We start from the raw sequence: 20,222 nt of genomic DNA, 5'->3' as shown, positions 1-20,222 counted from the left end.
ATACTCATTTAAGTAGTTAAGCGTCCTCTGAAGGAGGGCGCCATTCAGGTGGCAAGAGGAAGACACTAACTGGAGCTTTCTGGTGAAGCTAAGTTAAGAGATGGCAGGGGTAAAAATCAGCAGCACAGAAGAGAAGGATGAATATAGTACTAGTAAGAGCAGAGAGTGGTTGCTTGTGTATAGATTCTGAACCATTCACCATATGAAACATGTACATTTTAAATGTATTTGACTTTTCATGAAGCTGTGTGCTCAATATACTACACAGACCCATACAAAGCAAAAAAGAAACTAATATGGGATGAAGAGAAGATGGGTACATACTAGGGCTGTCGATTAATCGCAGCTAACTCACGCAATTATCTCAAAAAAATTAATCATGATTAATCACACAGTTAAACAGTAGAATACACATTGAAATGTATTAAATATTTTGGATGTTTTGAAAATGTAGAAAACATATTGATTTCTATTACAACACAGAACACAAAGTGTACAGTGCTCACTTTATATTATTATTTTTATTACAAATATTTGCACTGTAAAAATGATAAAAGAAATAGTATTTTTCAATTCACCTCATACAAGTACCATAGTGCAATCTTTTTATCGTGAAAGTGTAACTTACAAATGTAGATTTTTTTTGTGATATAACTGCACTCAAAAACAAAACAATGTAAAACTTTAGAGCCTACAAGTCCGCTCAGTCCTACTTCTTGTTCAGCCAATCGCTAAGACAAACAAATTTGTTTACATTTACGGGAGATCTGCTGCCTCATAAGAACATAAGAACATAAGAATGGCCGTACTGGGTCAGACCAAAGGTCCATCTGGCCCAGTATCCTGTCTACCGACAGTGGCCAATGCCACGTGCCCCAGAGGGAGTGAACCTAACAGGTAATGATCAAGTGATCTCTCTCCTGCCATCCATCTCCACCCTCTGACAAACAGAGTCTAGGGACACCATTCCTTACTCATCGTGGCTAATAGCCATTAATGGACTTAACCTCCATGAATTTATCCAGTTTTCTTTTAAACGCTGTTATAGTCCTATCCTTCACAACCTCCTCAGGTAAGGAGTTCCACAAGTTGACACTGCACTGTGTGAAGAAGAACTTCCTTTTATTTGTTTTGAACCTGCTGCCTATTAATTTCATTTGGTGACCCCTAGTTCTTCTATTATGGGAATAAGTAAATAACTTTTCCTTATCTACTTTCTCCACATCACTCATAATTTTATATACGTCTATCATATCCCCCCCAGGCTCCTCTTTTCCAAGCTGAAAAGTCCTAGCCTCTTTAATCTCTCCTCATATGGGACCCTCTCCAAACCCCTAAGCATTTTAGTTGCCCTTCTCTGAACCTTTTCTAGTGCCGGTATATCTTTTTTGAGATGAGACCACCACATCTGTATGCAGTATTCAAGATGTGGGCGTACCATCGATTTATATAAAGGCAATAATATATTCTCCGTCTTATTCTCTATCCCCTTTTTAATGATTCCTAACATCCTGTTTGCTTTTTTGACCGCCTCTGCACACTGCGTGGACATCTTCAGAGAACTATCCACGATGACTCCAAGATCTTTTTCCTGATTTGTTGTAGCTAAATTAGCCCCCATCATATTGAATGTAAAGTTGGGGTTATTTTTTCCAATGTGCATTACTTTACAATTATCCACATTAAATTTCATTTGCCATTTTGTTGCCCAATCACTGAGTTTTGTGAGATCTTTTTGAAGTTCTTCACAGTCTGCTTTGGTCTTAACTATCTTGAGCAGTTTAGTATCATCTGCAAACTTTGCCACCTCACTTTTTACCCCTTTCTCCAGATCATTTATGAATAAGTTGAATAGGATTGGTCCTAGGACTGACCCTTGGGGAACACCACTAGTTACCCCTCTCCATTCTGAGAATTTACCATTAATTCCTACCCTTTGTTCCCTGTCTTTTAACCAGTTCTCAATCCATGAAAGGACCTTCCCATTTATCCCATGACAACTTAATTTACGTAAGAGCCTTTGGTGAGGGATCTTGTCAAAGGCTTTCTGGAAATCTAAGTACACTATGTCCACTGGATCCCCCTTGTCCACATGTTTGTTGACCCCTTCAAAGAACTCTAATAGATTAGTAAGACATGATTTCCCTTTACAGAAACCATGTTGACTTTTGCCCAACAATTTATGTTCTTCTATGTGTCTGACAATTTTATTCTTTACTATTGTTTCGACTAATTTGCCAGGTACCGACGTTAGACTTACCGGTCTGTAATAGCTGGGATCACCTCTAGAGCCCTCTTTAAATATTGGAGTTACATTAGCTATCTTCCAGCCCATTTAAAGGACAGGTTACAAACCCTAGTTAATAGTTCCGCAATTTCACATTTGAGTTCTTTCAGAACTCTTGGGTGAATGCCATCTGGTCCCGGTGACTTGTTAATGTTAAGTTTATCAATTAATTCCAAAACCTCCTCTCGTGACACTTCAATCTGTGACAGTTCCTCAGATATGTCACCTACAAAAGCTGGCTCAGGTTTGGGAATCTCCCTAACATCCTCAGCCGTGAAGACTGAAGCAAAGAATTCGTTTAGTTTCTCCGCAATGACTTTATTGTCTTTAAGTGCTCCTTTTCTATCTCTATCATCGAGGGGCCCCACTGGTTGTTTAGCAGGCTTCCTGCTTCTGATGTACTTAAAAAACATTTTGTTATTACCTTTTGAGTTTTTGGCTAGCCGTTCTTCAAACTCCTCTTTGGCTTTTCTTATTACATTTTTACACTTAATTTGGCAGTGTTTATGCTTCTTTCTATTTACCTCGCTAGGATTTGACTTCCACTTTTTAAAGGAAGTCTTTTTATCTCTTACTGCTTCTTTTACATGGTTGTTAAGCCACGGTGGCTCTTTTTTAGCTTTTTATTGTGTTTCTTAATTTGGGGTATACATTTAAGTTGGGCCTCTATTATGGTGTCTTTAAAAAGCACCTAAGCAGCTTGCAGGGATTTCACTTTAGTCACTGTACCTTTCAATTTCTGTTTAACTAACCCCCTCATTTTTGCATAGTTCCCCTTTTTGAAATTAAATGCCACAGTGTTGGGCTGTTGAGATGTTCTTACCACCACAGGGATGTTAAATATTATATTATGGTCACTATTTCCAAGCGGTCCAGTTATTATTACCTCTTGGACCAGCTCCTGCGCTCCACTCAGGACTAAATCTAGAGTTGCCTCTCCCGTTGTGGGTTCCCGTACCAGCTGCTCCAAGAAGCAGTCATTTAAAGTATCGAGAAATTTTGTCTCTGCATTTCATCCTGAGGTGACATGTTCCCAGTCAATATGGGGATAATTGAAATCCCCCACTATTACTGAGTTCTTAATTTTGATAGCCTCTCTAATTTCCCTTAGCATTTCATCATCACTATCACTGTCCTGGTCAGGTGGTCGATAATAGATCCCTAATGTTATATTCTTATTAGAGCATGAAATTACTATCCATAGAGATTCTACGGAACATGTGGATTCACTTAAGATTTTTACTTCATTTGATTCTACATTTTCTTTCACATATAGTGCCACTACCCCTCCCTCCCCCCCGCACGACCTGTTCTGTCCTTCCGATATATTTTGTACCCCGGAATGATTGTGTCCCATTGATTGTCCTCAGTCCACCAGGTTTCTGTGATGCCTATTATATCAATATCCTCCTTTATCACGAGGCACTCTAGTTCACCCATCTTATTATTTAGACTTCTAGCATTTGTGTACAAGCACTTTAAAAACTTGTCACTGTTTATTTGTCTGCCCTTTTCTGATGTGTCAGATTCTTTATGTGAATGTTTCCCGTCTTATCTGGCCCTTACATTATCCTCTTCCATCCTCTGTTCCTGACTATAACCTGGAGAATCTCTATCAATAGGCTCTCGTCTAAGAGAAGTCTCTGTCCGATCCACGTGCTCCTCTGCAGCAGTCGGCTTTCCCCCATCTCCTAGTTTAAAAACTGCTCTACAATCTTTTTAATGTTTAGTGCCAGCAGTCTGGTTCCACTTTGGTTTAGGTGGAGCCAATCTCTCCTGTATAGGCTCCCCCCATCCCAAAAGTTTCCCCAATTCCTAATGAATCTAAACCCCTCCTCTCTACACCATTGTCTCATCCACGCATTGAGACTCTGAAGCTCTGCCTGCCTACCTGGCCCTGCGCGTGGAACTGGGAGCATTTCTGAGAATGCCTCCTTTTTATTAACAATGTCACCTGAAAGTGAGAACAGGCATTTGCGTGGCACTTTTGTAGCTGGCATTGCAACGTATTTATGTGCCAGATATAGTAAACATTCGTATGCCCCTTCATGCTTCGGCCATTTTTTTAATCGTGCAATTAATCGTGATTTTTTTTCTTATCGCAATTAAAAAAATTAATCACGTGACAGCCCTAGTATGTACCCTGTGGTATTCTCTACAAGACTTAAAGAAAGGTCCTAAATTTACTCTTTTGCTTACTAACAGCAGTGATAAAAAAGTGTATCAATATCCATTAGCCTGTCTACTTTTGTTGTATCTAAAATGTATCTGGATTTCTATGCCTAGACAAATACATAATTAGCCAAATGGCTTCTTCATTTGAACTGAACGTTATTTTCCAGATTTCCAATGGAACATTTAAATTGTCTTGAAAAAATGATGGAATAAGTGTCAGCTGAGTATTTGTTTCTTTTGTATGGGGTTTAGGAAAACCAATCCCTGAATCAGATCCAACCTTGCTCATTTTAGAAAAAACAAGCTGAATTCTTGTTAAATTCTCTTTGTCTGGGACCACCACACATCGGAGTTCATTCAAACAGTATAACTGAATTTTGTCAAACTGGGACCGCTGAGGTAAAGTGTACAAAAAACTAGGAACAGGGTAGAAAACCCTATCTTCCTTCATGAGTCCTATATGAGTAGTTGTAAGAACCAGTGATCTGTAGGTCATTTGTTTAAAATGGTCTTCTATCTTCACTGTGGTATAGAGCAATACATGAACATCTCCTAAAGGGGGTTTATTAGTTTCCATGTTTTCATGAACTAAGTACACCAAGTCAGCTAAGGCACTCTGGAATTTGCAGAACAACCGTACTCCACTTGCAAAAACTAAGTCAGTGACTTCTGATGTCCAGTGAAGTGACAGCTGCAACAAATCACCTTTCAGCAGCTGGTGATTTAAACAAGCATCATCATCTGATGTCGTAATCAAAATACTCAGTATATCATGGCATATTCTCTGCGTGAAGTCTTTGTTATAGGTAAATATTGTCAGTAAACTATCTTCAGTACAGCATACAAGTCTAACACTCTGTCCAGCAAAACCAACTTCAATTTCTCTTATCATGGTGATTGGAAGAACATGAAAAATTGCCAAGGAATCCTGACAGTTGTCTTCTTGGTTGACTGATAAAACAACAGCATACAAAACGGAGCTGAACAAAAGCAAACAAGCCGGCTCTGGATCAGGTTTCTTGCAATTGCCAACAGCAAGCCAATATACACCTTTTAATTGATCCATACTGGCACAAACTTGTGGTAAGGCACAGATCACATACTCCAATAGTCTTTCAAGAGAACAGACTTGAAGTTTCAGTAACTCATCTGGAAAATGCACAAGGTTTTGCCTTAACACTAAACTCGTTTTCATTTCTTCATTTCCATACCAGTACATAGATCCTTCAGAAGAATCTCGTGCATGTATGCTTGAGATTTTTGAGGATACACACTTAACCTCCTGCCAACAGAGAATATTGTGTTCTGACTGAATGCTGCTATTAATATGCGCGTTGTCCTCATTAATGGAGTGAGGTGTAGCCTTCTTCATATCCGATTTGAAAGGCACATTTACATGTAATATTTTTACAAATGGCAATTTTTTCAGCAACGATGCCACTTGTGCACATCTCTCACTTCTATCACACAGACTGCCCAGCTCCTTTATTTGTTTAATAATTTGAGCACTATTGAGCAAACTACTACTAGTGTCTTTGTAAAGACAAGAGAGCTTGCTGAAAAGATAGCCCAAGCCATAGCTCTGTTCTGTTCTCACATCTGAACATGACGCTTCTGATTCTGGGGAGATTATTTTGCTAATATCCAGGTCTTCTTCAACTGGCTGCTGAGAAATATGAGATTGGTCTGGAATAGTGCAATACACTGTGTTTCGTGGATTGTTCTCTTTGGGTGCTATTTCAGAAAGTATACCGGACTGAGGGAGAATTAAGCAAGATGTGCTGCTAAAGCTAACCTGCTCATTCCCACAGGCTAAAGGTTCTGAACTAGAGAGATGTTGTGAATGGGAACAATCAAATTCAGTCGTTGTGGTGTCCCCATCCTGAGAAGTAATTTTTGCATATTCAGAATTATTGAGATTCACCATTTTATATTGCGAATGCTCCACATTGCCCATATCATGATTATGTGGCGAAGTGAATGTAACATTTTTATAATGAATTTTCTCCCCATTAAAAATGTTAGTATTTTTAGGGTGATTCAGTTCACATTCAGTATCATATAGGCAATCAAAGCAATGCAGTGCCGACTGGTTCTTTTCATTCCCAACTCCCTTTTGTAATGGAGAGAGGTAACAGATTTGTTCAGGAATAGAAAATAAGCTCCACATCTCTGGACATTTGGTGTGTCTTTTGAGGTCTGCTATGGTTGTATCTTCTCCAGCCAAGTTAGAGCCAATATCATCATCTTTAAAGTCATAAGGGAGGCTGTAATGTAGCTTCCAAGGTCGTCTTTTCTGTTTAAAAAGTCAAAATAGGGAAATGGAAGCACCTTCTGCTTTGAAAATGTCTTGAATTCAGGTTTAATTTTAATTAGGTTTGTGCATTCATTTACAAGTAATCAAAAACTGAAACCAAATCCAAGTAGACTGATTGAGGTCTGATTCAGGAACAATCTTTATGGCTTTACCCCACACCCATCATTTGTGTGTGTGTGTACAGTATCCATTTCACTTTGTCTAGTTCTGCATTTGGTTTCCTCAAAAGAATCAGAATGTTCATAGGATAACTAATTTTCTATATGCTTTTAAAAAATTTCAAGATCTTAACCAGGATAAGAAAAATGAGGAAAGAACTAGGGGAAAAATGTGATATTGCCAAATAAAACATTATAGTCCTACAACACTTAGTGGTAAAATACTTTCAGATTGTCTAACATTAAACCTTCAGGACATGTTCACAAATATTTGCACTGTAGTACTGCTAGTATTCTGAAGGCTCTTACAGTAGTGAGACAATTGGGAACCAGACATGTTAAAGTGTACTTTGATTAGAAATAATTTTGTTCCTGATCATAAATTGTTTTTGTCCTATAGATCTAGGAAAGGGATACTGTTCAAAATAAAGAATTATGAAAAAAAAATCCTTCACCACAAAAATATGCTATTTAAATAAAGCAAGAACTGTACCCAACATGCAAGATTCCATTTATTTTTTTGCCTGAAAAATAGCTTGACTTCTCTATTAGCTATTAACCTTACTGTAAATTTGAAATTCTAATTATGCAGCTAAACATTAAGAAATTTAATTACTGAGCATGCCATAATTTAAGACAACTATTTCATTCTGACGAATTATAACCTACCTCATACTTCAACTTGCGCTGAACAGTACCATTATGAAGCATTTCACTAGCCTAAGAACCAAAAAGGTACATGTGATTAAAAAGTTTCCTTGCTATAAAAGTTGAACTATTTATAGCAATACAGACCTAAAGTAATCAACTTAACTGTCAAAAATATGCATCATCTTCTACTGGTGTTTGCTAAGATACTGCCTTACAGCTGAAATAAACTATTCCGTTTTTCAATTAGGAAAAAGTGAATTTTAACAAGAATGGCTTGTTCATTTTTAAGCATATATTATTAAAAATATTCAGTATTCATTTTGATGGAACTTTATGTTGTCATCAACAGAAGCATAATAAAAGGCAGAGGGAGTAAAAAACTCTTCATATTAATTTGGAAAAGTTAAAGGCTTTGGTGCCATTTAGAGAATATCTTCATTGAGCACTACATATCTGAGAAGAAACTTAGATTAAGATGCAGTTCACTGAAAATAACCGCAATGCAGGACATCATGGAAATATTGGGTGAAATCCCAGCCCCATTGAAGTCAATGGCAAAACTCCCATTGACTTTGATGAAGCTGGGATTTTACTGCTTGATTTTAATTAGTGACTGTCAGTGATTTAGCATATGGCAAGCTGGTGTGTGTGTGTAAGATTCTACGGCACACTAGCATGCTGCGCATTAAGTAGCTGTGTACACCCTGCTGCTATGTACAAGTTCCATAGTATGCTTTGATCTACTACTGTTTGAAACCAAAGTATTTCAACCTTTAGACGATTTAATGTCAGGATATAAAACTAAATTCCTCAAAAATAATTTGGAACCGTGTTTGTTCTGCTCTTCACAAATAAAATACAGCCACTGTTTTTATATTATTTGATAAACTAAAATTACATTAATCCAGAGAAAACATGAGGAATGTGGATAAAGGAATTAAACCAATGATTTTGAAGGTATCTTTAAAAGTGATGTTTCCTAGCAGACTCTGCTCACCTTTAGAAGTTCTGTAGACTGAGACAGGCCCATACTGTTATTTTCAGATGTGTGGTGAATATTCTGAAGACGCCTTTGCACTTCTTCTTCAATTAATGCATTTATTCTTTTAAAAAATGAACAGACATACAATAAAAAATTTATTCATAAGACAATCAATATGGGTATTTTAAAGCGTTCTTTGAATAGTTTATTCATCTTAAGCATTGTATAAATTTTAAATATAAGAACATTGTGGACAGACTTTATTGGCCCCCAAAAAGTTATGATTTTTTTCACCAGTTTTTCTTTAACTTAAAAAGGCAAAAGAATTAATAACTGACAATTAGTGGACCCTTGGTTAAGCATCTAATAAATGTCTCTATTTACATGCTGCCTTTGTATTTTACCTTTTTTTTAACCTAACAGTTTCCTTTCATGACTTTGCCAACACACACACTATAAATAAGCAGACTAACAATATTTTGGCCTGCAGACACAGTGAAAGTTTCAAAAGTCTATACTAATTATTATATGCATAAGTGTAAAATGAAATGAAAGAGAAAATAATGGAATTAATTTGTTTAATGTTTTGCTATGCTGCTTCCCTTATTATAATTTTATTTACTTTGTCATTTTTAGTATGCAAAGGTGTAAGTCATGCAGACATTTAAGCAAATCTAAACAATTAAATTTAGGAACAATTTAAAATAAATATAAGCCTAAAGTTTCTTCAGGTAGTATTCTAATACAGCATATATCTCAGAGAAGCTTACTGATCATAAAAAACATTTCAAAGTGGTAAAGGCAAAGCATGTTTCTATCTAGATTGCAATTAAAGGACCATTTTGATAATTTACTAAATAAAGACCCAATCTTGAAAACACTTACGCAGAGTTTGGAATGTTTCAGTGATACTTTAACACTATTGTTTAAAATCATATTAAGTCTGAATAAAATCAATATATGTACCTGTCATCAACCAGTGGAATAAAATGGGACTGTGACTTTGTAGGGCTGGTAGGGGAATTGGTGAGAGAGAGTCTCTCCTCTACTGTTCCATGATACCCTTTTTGTACACCATCACCTTCATAGATCTTCTGCTTCAGCTGTTGAATTTCCTGGTCCAGTCTATAAGTAGATTTTAAAATATATTTCAAAATCTATGTTGTTCAAAATAAGAAATATGTCCATCTGCAGTGTTTTAAGTTCCCTACTTACAACACACTGATTCCCAAGAATATTTGCATACAGATAAGACTGGAGATAACTAGGTGGTGGTATAATTAAATCAAGATCTTACCCCCTATGGTCTTTATGTCTGTAGTCATAGAAATACTAATAAATGTTCTTTTATTAATGCATATTTAGATAGTGACGTATACACTTATCATCTGAAAACCAGACTAGAATAGAAGCATTTTAGCTCAATAAATCAACATCTGTAACTTTCAATGCAACTAATGTCTCAGCTAGCTCATTAAAGTTAGATTGATTCATAAGACTTGGCCTATTAGAACCACTTGAAAAACCTTACCTCATTTTAGAACTCCATCAATGATTTCAATTATTCTGCTGCTAGTCTGGAAAAATTGGTTGAACTCAAAAGACAATACTAGAGTCAGAAATGAAGAAAATCTAACAACATGACAGAGTCTATTTACAAAAACACCCTAAAAATTGCACAATAATTTATGTAAATCCCATTATTTGTTCAGGTATCTTGTAATCTGAAAATGTACCCTTTTAAAACACCATACAGAGCTAGAATTTATTTTGAATGACTAATAGATCATTTTCCCCAAACACAAGTTTCCTCACATTCTCAAATATATTTCATATGTCACAAAAGCTGATGTATGCACATAATAAGTCGCTCACATTCTGGCTGAGTATTTTTCTCTGAAAATACTTTAGACATCAAGTATTACAAATAAAAACACTTCCTAGCATATTTATTGTTTTCGTATAATAAATTTTAATTCAACTAAGTAATCTGCATCTTTCAGATGTATTGTAGTTTAGACTAAATTAGCTTGTATATTTCCATGGATTGGTTGTGTAGCCTTCCCTGCTTATTGTACAACTTCTGTCTCTAAGGTAGCTTTTTTTTTTTTTTTTTTTTTTAAAACAACCTGTAATTTAAAAATAAAAAACACAAAAATGAAAAAGATCAATCACTGTGAATGAAAGGGAAATTATAAAAATTCTGATCTTTGCAGATATACATTATTTTATAGGTTCACAGTTTTCAGTCATATATCCTCAAATGTACAGTATTGCGTTTGCTCTACACCAGTGGTGGGCAACCTTCGGCCCACGGGCCACATGCGGCCCATGAGGGTAATCTGATTGTGGGCCACGAGACATTTTGCAGATGTTGACTGTCCACAGGGACGTGCTGGCCGCCACTTCCCGCAGCTTCCATTGACCAGGAATGGTGAACCGTGGCCACTGGGAACTGCGGGGGGCCATGCCTGAAGACGGTCAATGTCAGCAAAATGTCTCGCAGCCCGTAATCAGATTATCCTGATAGGCCGCATGCAGCCCTCAGGCTACAGGTTGCCCACCACTGCTCTATACACTCTGAGTTCAGTACAGAAAAATAAAAATGGGGAAGGAACGTAGTGGATTGGGGATGTGATAAATGAAGTTCTATTAAACAGAAGTATACCTCTAGCTCCATGGCCAGAAGCCACCATTTCCTTTTGACCAGAAGATAACAAACCTATTCAGTGTGGGGGAAAATCTTGAGAGAAAGCTGATGGGAGACTGTGATACTCTGGCTGTATTCATCTTTCTAGATCCACTAACTCAAAAATAAAACAGCCATTAGGGTGATGTGTTCTTCCTACTGCATTAGGGGTAAATGACAATACTGTACCAACTGAGACAATTTTGTATGCATTTTAACCCTAGCACAAGTTCATTTGCTGTAACCATTGTTTGGCAGTCTTTATTTTCCCGAAATATATCTTTACAAATAGGTGAGAGAATTTGGAACTACAATTAATTTAGTAATAAGGTATGAGAACTTGAGAAAAATAATGTGTATCCAACTTCAAAGGACTGACAGCTCACTGCAAAGTGATCACTTATTCCTAGACTACTTTAACTGAAAACTGGACTTAACAGTTTTGTCTAGCTAATACAGATTGGAGCCTCTCCTTTCATATCCTGATAGCCTGACGAGACACCATCACAGAGATCATATGCAGCAAGATGTCATAAAATAGACAATGCAAGACATTTTATTGCTGGTTGGGATTTAGACAGCATTTGAAGCTGCTGAAAAACAAACAAATGACAATATCTACTAAACAATAAAAAACAAAAACATTGTGTGTGGCGCATGTATGTGTATAATTTATTATGCATTCCTGAATGGAGGTGTTGGACAGTACTCTGAATCCATTTTACTATGTGCTGTACTCTGAAAACCACAAACAAAGTACAATATGAGTGTCCTGAAAAATTTACAATCTTACTTAATTTAATCTTAAGGTTCTCTTACTCCATGACGCTCAAGAGAAGTCAAAAACAGTATTTATATATCTATGCACATATATGGCATATACTACATGTACCCCAATCAACACAGTGGGCCTGATATTTTTACTCAGACCACTTTATACCACCACCTCTGTGTTAAATGGTCTTAGACAGGGAGGAGGAGTAAAACGACCCCTTTACATTGTCAACGTGGTTTAAAGTGGTGATAGTGCAAAGTGAATCAGGACCAGTATCTTCACTGAACCATCAAAACCTTCATATTACTAAACTAATGGAGAGAGTTTCAAAAAGTACACAAGTGATTTAAGGGAATCTGTGGTCCTAAATCTCTCCTTGGTTACCCATGTGATCTTGAAACTGTTATCTTGTTTTCCTTCTTCAACCAGTCCCTTTCCTATGGTTTATTTCCCTCACTTGAAAGCCCTTCAGGGCAAGAACCACATCTTTCTATTTTCTCTGCAACTCTTATTTGTAGCTAACTACAGATGTTATAGTAGTCAAGTTAACTACTTAATATATACAACTATTCTATACTATCCCCAAGGTAGGGACCAAGCTTTTCCATTTGTTCTGTAATGTGTCTTGCACACTTTTGGGAACTGTTAAAATTATTTCTTGTTGTAAAGTTACTGCTTTTAGTATGCTCTGTAACTGCCAAGCAACCAGAAGGACATTACCTCTATCCCAGACAGGCTATTAGACATTTAACTATAGCAACCACCTCCAGTTATGATGCAAAACTGTTTACATTAATTAGCCTGTTCAGAGAATCTGAGCAATTTGGGCCTCAACTTGACATAAATAGTCTAATAAATATTCAGTACATTTGAGAATCATTTACAAAATCAGAATTCTAGGCAGAGATATAAAAGCTGTAGGCAACTATATATGCTTCATAAACCTGAGCTTAGCTGGCTTCCATGTTAATCTGTATATATATATATATATATATATATATATATATATATATATATATATATATATATATATATATATATATAGACACAAAGTGTCAGGTTGCTTAATTGAATAATAAAACATCAGTGTTACTAAAACGAGTACAATGTAAGTAGCTACCGAATGCTCAGAAAACAACTGAATTACCCATGTACAAAAGATGGCTAGGGGATGTAAAAACACATCAATATTTAGTTCTTAGAAGAAAAGCTATAAAGCAAACCTGCTAAATTACATATGCACCTACGGTAGACTTCATAAACTGATATCAAAGTAACTTCTTCCAGAGAGGAGAATGAAAAGGAACTCATTCTTTGAAATAATGATTTGAAAAAAAACAATAGAGAAGAGTCAGTTTGGCTACAGGTAAATGTTTATCTGACCTATTCGGTGTGAATTATTTTCTAAGGGTACGTCTATACCCAGCCGCTAGTTCGGCGGCTGGCAATCGAAGTTCTGGGTTCGACTTATCGCGTCTTGTCTGGACGCGATAAATCGAACCCGGAAGTGCTCGCCGTCGACTGCGGTACTCCAGCTAGACGAGAGGAGTACCGCGGAGTCGACGGGGGAGCCTGCCTGCTGCGTGTGGACCGAGGTAAGATCGAACTAAGGTACTTCGAACTTCAGCTACGTTATTCACGTAGCTGAAGTTGCGTACCTTAGTTCGATTTGGGGGGTTAGTGTAGACCAAGCCTAAGAAAGCAGCAGTGTAAAGTGTGGGAGAAAGGAGGATCAAATAATTACTTTGAGTTTCAAAAAACACAAATTTTCAAGACTCTCTCACGAAAAAGCCATTTTAAAGCCATGTTCTAAAGCTTTCCTTTTATCTCCAGACAACAATGATAATTATGTTTTGTTTTTTTTTAACTGCAGTAGTGCCCTTCTTCCACACAATATGGGCCTGATGCATTGACTTCAAAGGGATTTAATTCAGGCCCTAGATACTGTGAAACATTTCTCACTTTTTGAAAGGCAAAAGTTTCCTTAGCTGAATTCCCTGTGTTTGACCTCTTCCATACTTCATCTAAGTGCTGGGGTATAGTCCCAGCCAACAGATGAAGATAGAATATTAAAAAGTCTATTGATGACATCATTGTGACACTCTGTACCTCAAAGTAGCACCCTGGAACCCCCATATTCACCTCTGTGATATTATTATACGTTTTGAACAAAGTATACCTTATGAGGTATCATTTTAAAAATCCTGATCTGCTGAACATTAATATCCTTGTATCATTGTATGGGAAGTTATGAAGTATTGCTATATGTGTTACTGCAATATGTTGTGAGGTTGGGAACACCCACAACCAGCCTTTTTCAGTTACAACAAAGGAGTAGCCATCAATAGCCAGACGGCATTAATGGCTCATCAACACGCAATCCACTATCCCAGAGACTTCTCGGAGAAGGCACGTACACCATTAGGGCAGACTAACCAACATCACAGCCAAGATCTTTCCAGCAAGCTGGAAGAAAGTATACAAGAGAGACAATGACACTTGGCCTCTCTCCCCCCATCTCACCACCTGGAAGCACGTCTGGAAGACAAAGGCTTTGAACTGGGGAAGTTTGATTTCAGGCTGGAAGGCAGTCCCAGTTTATGTACTGAGGAACTATGACCTGCTTGTACCATCTGCCAGGGTGAAAAACGCTGCTTGAGTCAACTTTTGCTTAGACTAAACGTTTAGGATTTAGAGCGCGTGTTTCTATTTTTATTTCTTAAGGTGACGATCTCTGACCTTTATGCCTACCACTTATGATCACATAAAATCTATCTTTCTATAGTTAATAAACTTTTTTAATGTTCTGTCCTTAACAGTGAGTTTGTCTAAAGTGCTTGGGAAAGTGCTGGTGCATTTCCACTTTCCTTTGATGAAGTGGCGAACTAAGTAATGAATGTACACTGGCCAGGCTTCTGACCAGTGCAACACAGTACAGTTCTGGATGCATGACTGGGGAGTTGGGAGGAAATTGGCTGGAGCCTCCCTGGACAAACTGGAGAAATGCTCTGAAGTAAATAGGATGAAATACAATAAGGACAAATGCAAAGTACTCCACTTAGGAAGGAACAATCAGTTGTATGCATACAAAATGGAAAATGACAACCTAGGAAGGAGTACTGTGGAAAGGGATCTGGGGGTCACAGTGGATCACAAGATGAATATGAGAAAACAGCATAACACTGTTGCAAAAAAAGCAAATATTCTGGGATGTAATAGCAGGAGAGTTGTAAGCAAGACACGAGAAGTAATTCTTCTGCTCTACTCCGTGCTGATTAGGACTCTACTGGAGTATTATGTCCAGTTCTGGGCTCCACATTTCAGGAAAGATGTGGACAAATTAGAGAAAGTCCAGAGAAGAGCAACAAAAATGATTAAAGGTCTAGAAAACATGACCTATGAAGGAAGGCTGAAAGAATTGGGTTTGTTTAGTCTGGAAAAGACAAGACTGAAAAGGGACATGATAACAGTTTTCAAGTGCATAAGAGGTTATTACAAGGAGGAGGGAGAAAAATTGTTCTCCTTAACCCCAGAGGTTAGGACAAGAAGCAATGGGCTTAAATTGCAGCAAGGATGGTGTGGCATGCTGTGGCTCAAAACTGTATCCTGGCACCCCCATATTCACATATGTCATATAATTAAAATATGTTTTGAACAAAGTATGCCTCATTGAGGTATCATTTTAAAAGTCTTGACCTGTTAAGCATTAATATCCTGTTGGATTGTATGTGCTATCATTGTATGGGAAGTTATGAAGTTTTGCTATGTGTGTGTTACAGAAATATGTTTTAAGGTTGGGAACATCCACAACCATCCTGGCAGGTACAACAATGGAGAAGCCAGATGCTGCTGATGGCCCATTAAAGGGAGTCCACACTCACAACAACTATCCTAGGAACTGTATACAATAGGAACTTCTCAGAGATAGCATGCGTAGACAATGGAGACTGCTTGACCCACGTCATAGCAAAGGCTCTAGAAGAAGCTATAAAAGAGGGGAAGTGCCATCATCCCTTGGCTTCACTTCCCCCACAACTCCACACCTGGAAGCACATCTGGAGGACAAAGATTTAGAACGGGGGAAGTGGTCCCAGGCTGGAAAGAAGAATCCCAGCCTGTGTATTAAGAAACTATACCATCTACCAGGTGAGACACTGCTTGATTCAAATCCTGTCTAATTTATAGAACTCAGTTTGCGATTTTACTTTTATTTCGTAAATAAAACTTTGATCTGTACGCTTATTACTTATAATCACTTAAAATCTATCTTTCTGTAGTTAATAAATCTGTTTTATATTTTATCTAAAAACAGTGCATTTTGGTTAAAGTGCTTGGAAAATCTGCTCAGGAACAAAAACTGGTGCATGTCCTCTCCACGTTGAGGGAGGGGCAGACTGGATAATAAACTTATACTGGTCAGGCATCTGACCAGGGCAAGACAGTACAGCCCTGGGGTCCTATGCTGAGGAGCTGGGAGAATCGACTGGAGCCTCTCTATTGTTAGTTCATGAGTGAACTGAGAGAAACATTAATGTAACTCAGCTGGGTGTGTCCCTGACTGTGCATGTCTGTGTAAGAACAGTACCTGACAGAGGTTTGTGGCTTAGCAACAGCATCACAATGTGATAGGAAGCCCAGGCTGGAGGGACAGAGGGCCCAGCTATATCCCAGTTCCAGGTTGCACCCCAAGAAGACCCGTCTCAGACGGTTTAGGTTGGACATTAGGAAAATCTTCCTGTCAAGGGAGTTAAGCACTGGAATACATTGCCTAGGGAGACTGTGGAATCTCCATCATTGGAGATTTTTAAGAGCAGGTTAGACAAACACCTGTCAGGGATGGTTTAGATAATGGTTTAGTCATGCCATGAGTGCAGGGGACTGGGCTAGATGACCTCTCGACATGTCCTTCCAGTCCTACAATTCTATGATTCTATGAATGTTGACTGGCTGGTGAGGGGATAAATTAGTTTTTTGTAGGACTCTTTCATTAGGGTGTTTCCAACACGAGCTTAGTCTTTGATTTTAGTCTTATAGTAAATTACCAAGTATTAAATACCATGTCTGTTTACTCCTAAGACAAAAAGGGTATGTAAGAGGATGTTAAGCCCTATCAAAGAATTACTGTTTGACATTTACCATACATATCAGTTCCCAACTTTTATACCATTTTAATTTGTCATGATAACTAGGTGCTTTCTGACTGTTCTCTAGTTTTCAATTACAATGACTAAGTAGCCTTTAGTCAGTGCCGCCAAAAGCTATGCTTTATTCGATCAAGATGAGGTACCCAATACCATGACCGCATTCCTTCATTTATATTTTATTTAACTTGATTTCTAATTATTTTTAAAGATGGAAAGCAACATCTATGCATGCACTTAAACCACTTATGATAATTGTTTCTGTATAAATATAGAATGTGTGGTTGGCCCCTTGCTCAGCTGAGCTTTCTGGATAGGAAAAAACCATGTTCAAATAAGGAACTTAAATACTGTGATAATGGACACAAATACTCTGCTGATGAAGACGGGATAAGTAGCTGAACAGAACTTAATAGAAAAACAAGAAATATAGGCTTTAGAATGAGTTCATAACTATACCCTCTCACTTCTGGGGACAACCACCTTACATGCACTGTGGAACTGGAATACTAAGAAACAGAGAAGTCTCTTTTCTACAATCTAAAATATAGGCAACACACACTTCTTTGTGTACAGAGTCTATTAAATTGATGTTCCCCGTAATTCTCACCTTTCTCTATCCTGTTCCAGGGCTTTTTGTTCAGCTTCTAGACTAGCCTGCAGACCTGCCTGTTCACTGCAGCTGCTATTCAGAATTGCAAGTTTTTGTTTTTGCTCTTCAATTTCAACGTCTATTGTGGAACTACGCTGCAGAGCAGAGTGTCTCCTTTCCAATTTAGCTACTGCTTGCTCCAGTGCCTCTCTCTGCTGTTTTTCCCTTGATTCGAGAATTTCTTTTTCTTTTTTCCGAACTTTTTCCTCCTGACGAGCTATGTTGGCTGTAAATTCAAATGTTTCTTGGAGCTGCTGCAGTTGGTTAGTGCTGACTCTATATTGCGCAAGCTGTTCTTCTTTTTCTTCCATTTCTTTCTCAACTTGATAAAGAGTATTGTCTAACCCTAGCAGACCTCTATCAAGGACTTCAGAAGCTCTCTGTTTTTCTTCCAACAAAGCTGGCAAGTGATTATGCATTAGGTATTGAAGCTGGCGCTCTTTATACTGGAGCCTGTATTCTGCTAGCTTTATCTTGTCAAATTCTTCAACCATCAGTGCAGCATCCACAACATTTTCATCGTCTTTCTTGAGGAGGGTTAACCGTTCTTTGTGTGCATATTTTAAACGTTCCAGAGTTTCATGTTCATCTGCTACTTCCTTTTCTAGATGATCCCTTTGTTGAAATAAGTCTTTCTCCAAAATAGTTAATTGTTCTAATTGATTTCTTTTAAAATCCATAAAATTATGCTGTGCTTTTTCTAATTCTTCACTGTCTTCGTCACCTTCAGATCTAGCTTCCTTGACCCTCAAGAGAGATTCTCTAATATCTTCAAGTTCTCTTTTCTCTTCTTCAACCCTTTGCACATCCCCTCTTTTGAGTAGCTGTATCATGACCTGTTTCTCTCGAAGCTGTCCTTCTAGGTGAGCCACTTGCATCACCTGCTCCCTTTCTTGTTCTTCAAGCCTCTTTTTTTCTAATTCCAGCTTGATGTACTGTTCATCTTTTTCCTTTTTAAGTTTTTCTAGTTCTCTGAAAATCTGCATTTTCTCAACTTTTTCATTATTATTAAGTTCTTGCAAGCGTTGCAGTTCTTCTTTAACTCTAGCAAAAATTTCTTCCTGTTGTTTCGTTTTCTGAAATTCTATCTCCTGATGTTCTCGTAGTCTTTCTTCTTCAAATTTCTCTTTTTCAGCCAGCAAGTCTTTTAACCTGCTTTCAATGTGAACGCTTCGCTGTTTCAGGCTCTCTTCCTGTTTTCGTATTTCCAGTTGTACTATTTCTGTTTCCTTGCGCTGTGACTCCACCTCTTGCTGCATTCTTTCTAGTTCTGCCTTGTCAGATTTTTGTTTTTCTTCCATTTCTTCTATCAGTTTCCTAAAATAAAATATGTACAATATGTATATGAGATTAATACCTTCAAAACATTCCTTCCCTTTCCCTAATATGGTTAATATTTTCCTAAAAGTTAACAGGGTTTGGAAGAGGATCTAAGAACACATACCAACTTGAATTGTTTTGTTTAAAGATACAATTTTATTTCAGCCTTTTTTTATTTGCCTCATGTTAGTAACATGCCTTCATAATTTAGTAGCTTATATTTAACTCAATTTCTGGAGAAAAACATAGTTATCAGATCCAAATTACTTCGAGCAAAGCTTTACCTGACAAGCAGATACACTACAGTATTGACATATACTGAACTATCATTAAATTATCTTTAAAATGTAGGTATATGAAATTACATTACAATTCATGTTAGTAGTAGAAGCACTACATGTTTAAACCACAATAACTCCATCCAATGCAATAATATTCATTAAATACACACTGCATGACTGCACTGCAGAATAAGATTCAGGCATGAACACAATGATTAGATTAAAAATTCACATCCTCCAATCTTGTTTGAGTCAATTGTTTTAATCCATCAAATTTCACTCTTTTAGGGAACTTCCTCTTGTAATTGGCACATTTGGTTGGAAGTGTGGGCATAGCTGCTGTCTCCTAGAGACAAATTGTCTTCTCTTTCTTATACAGAATATAATTCTCCTCTCACAGTCTCTTTGAGGGCAGGAGGGGAGGGGGGGGTCAAGATTAATTAGGAGGAAGTGTAGAAAATGCCAAGCTACACATATCTGCATAGTGCAGTGGTCTGAAGATTAGTATAATGACATTGTACAGCCAATCATTTAGCCTTGAATAAGTAAAATATTCAAACTCAGACAAAATAAGAGAACAAAAGAAAATATACAGAAAACAGACAACAAAATCTGAACTCAAATAATACATATGCCTTCATATATACTCAACCACAGTGAGTATAGTGAGGAAGGATGGTACAGTGGTTAGGGCTTGGGCTTCAACTCCCTGGACTTCCTGTGTGACTTTGGGCAAGTCATTTTGCCTCCCTGTCTTAGTTTCCCATCTGTAAAATGGGGACAATAGTACTTAC

The 20,222-nt window shown here is 37.5% G+C and overlaps 1 protein-coding gene across 1 annotated transcript in view; it reads right to left on the bottom strand.

Annotated features, from left to right (window-relative positions):
* The window catches only part of KIF16B (kinesin family member 16B), a 191,809-nt gene that overhangs the window by 64,638 nt on the left and 106,949 nt on the right, over positions 1-20,222 (bottom strand). The window contains exons 18-21 of the mRNA XM_065401493.1: positions 17,786-19,144; positions 9,537-9,695; positions 8,586-8,691; positions 7,607-7,657 (exon numbers count right to left, since the gene is read on the bottom strand). Of these exons, the coding sequence (XP_065257565.1) occupies positions 7,607-7,657; positions 8,586-8,691; positions 9,537-9,695; positions 17,786-19,144 (1,675 nt within the window). The remainder of the gene's footprint in view (positions 1-7,606; positions 7,658-8,585; positions 8,692-9,536; positions 9,696-17,785; positions 19,145-20,222) is intronic.

The sequence above is a fragment of the Emys orbicularis genome, chromosome 3 (assembly GCF_028017835.1).
Source record: "Emys orbicularis isolate rEmyOrb1 chromosome 3, rEmyOrb1.hap1, whole genome shotgun sequence".
In the NCBI taxonomy this organism is placed as follows: Eukaryota; Metazoa; Chordata; order Testudines; family Emydidae; genus Emys; species Emys orbicularis.
Note: the sequence above shows the minus strand (reverse complement) of the source record. Positions and strands in the feature narration are given on the sequence as shown.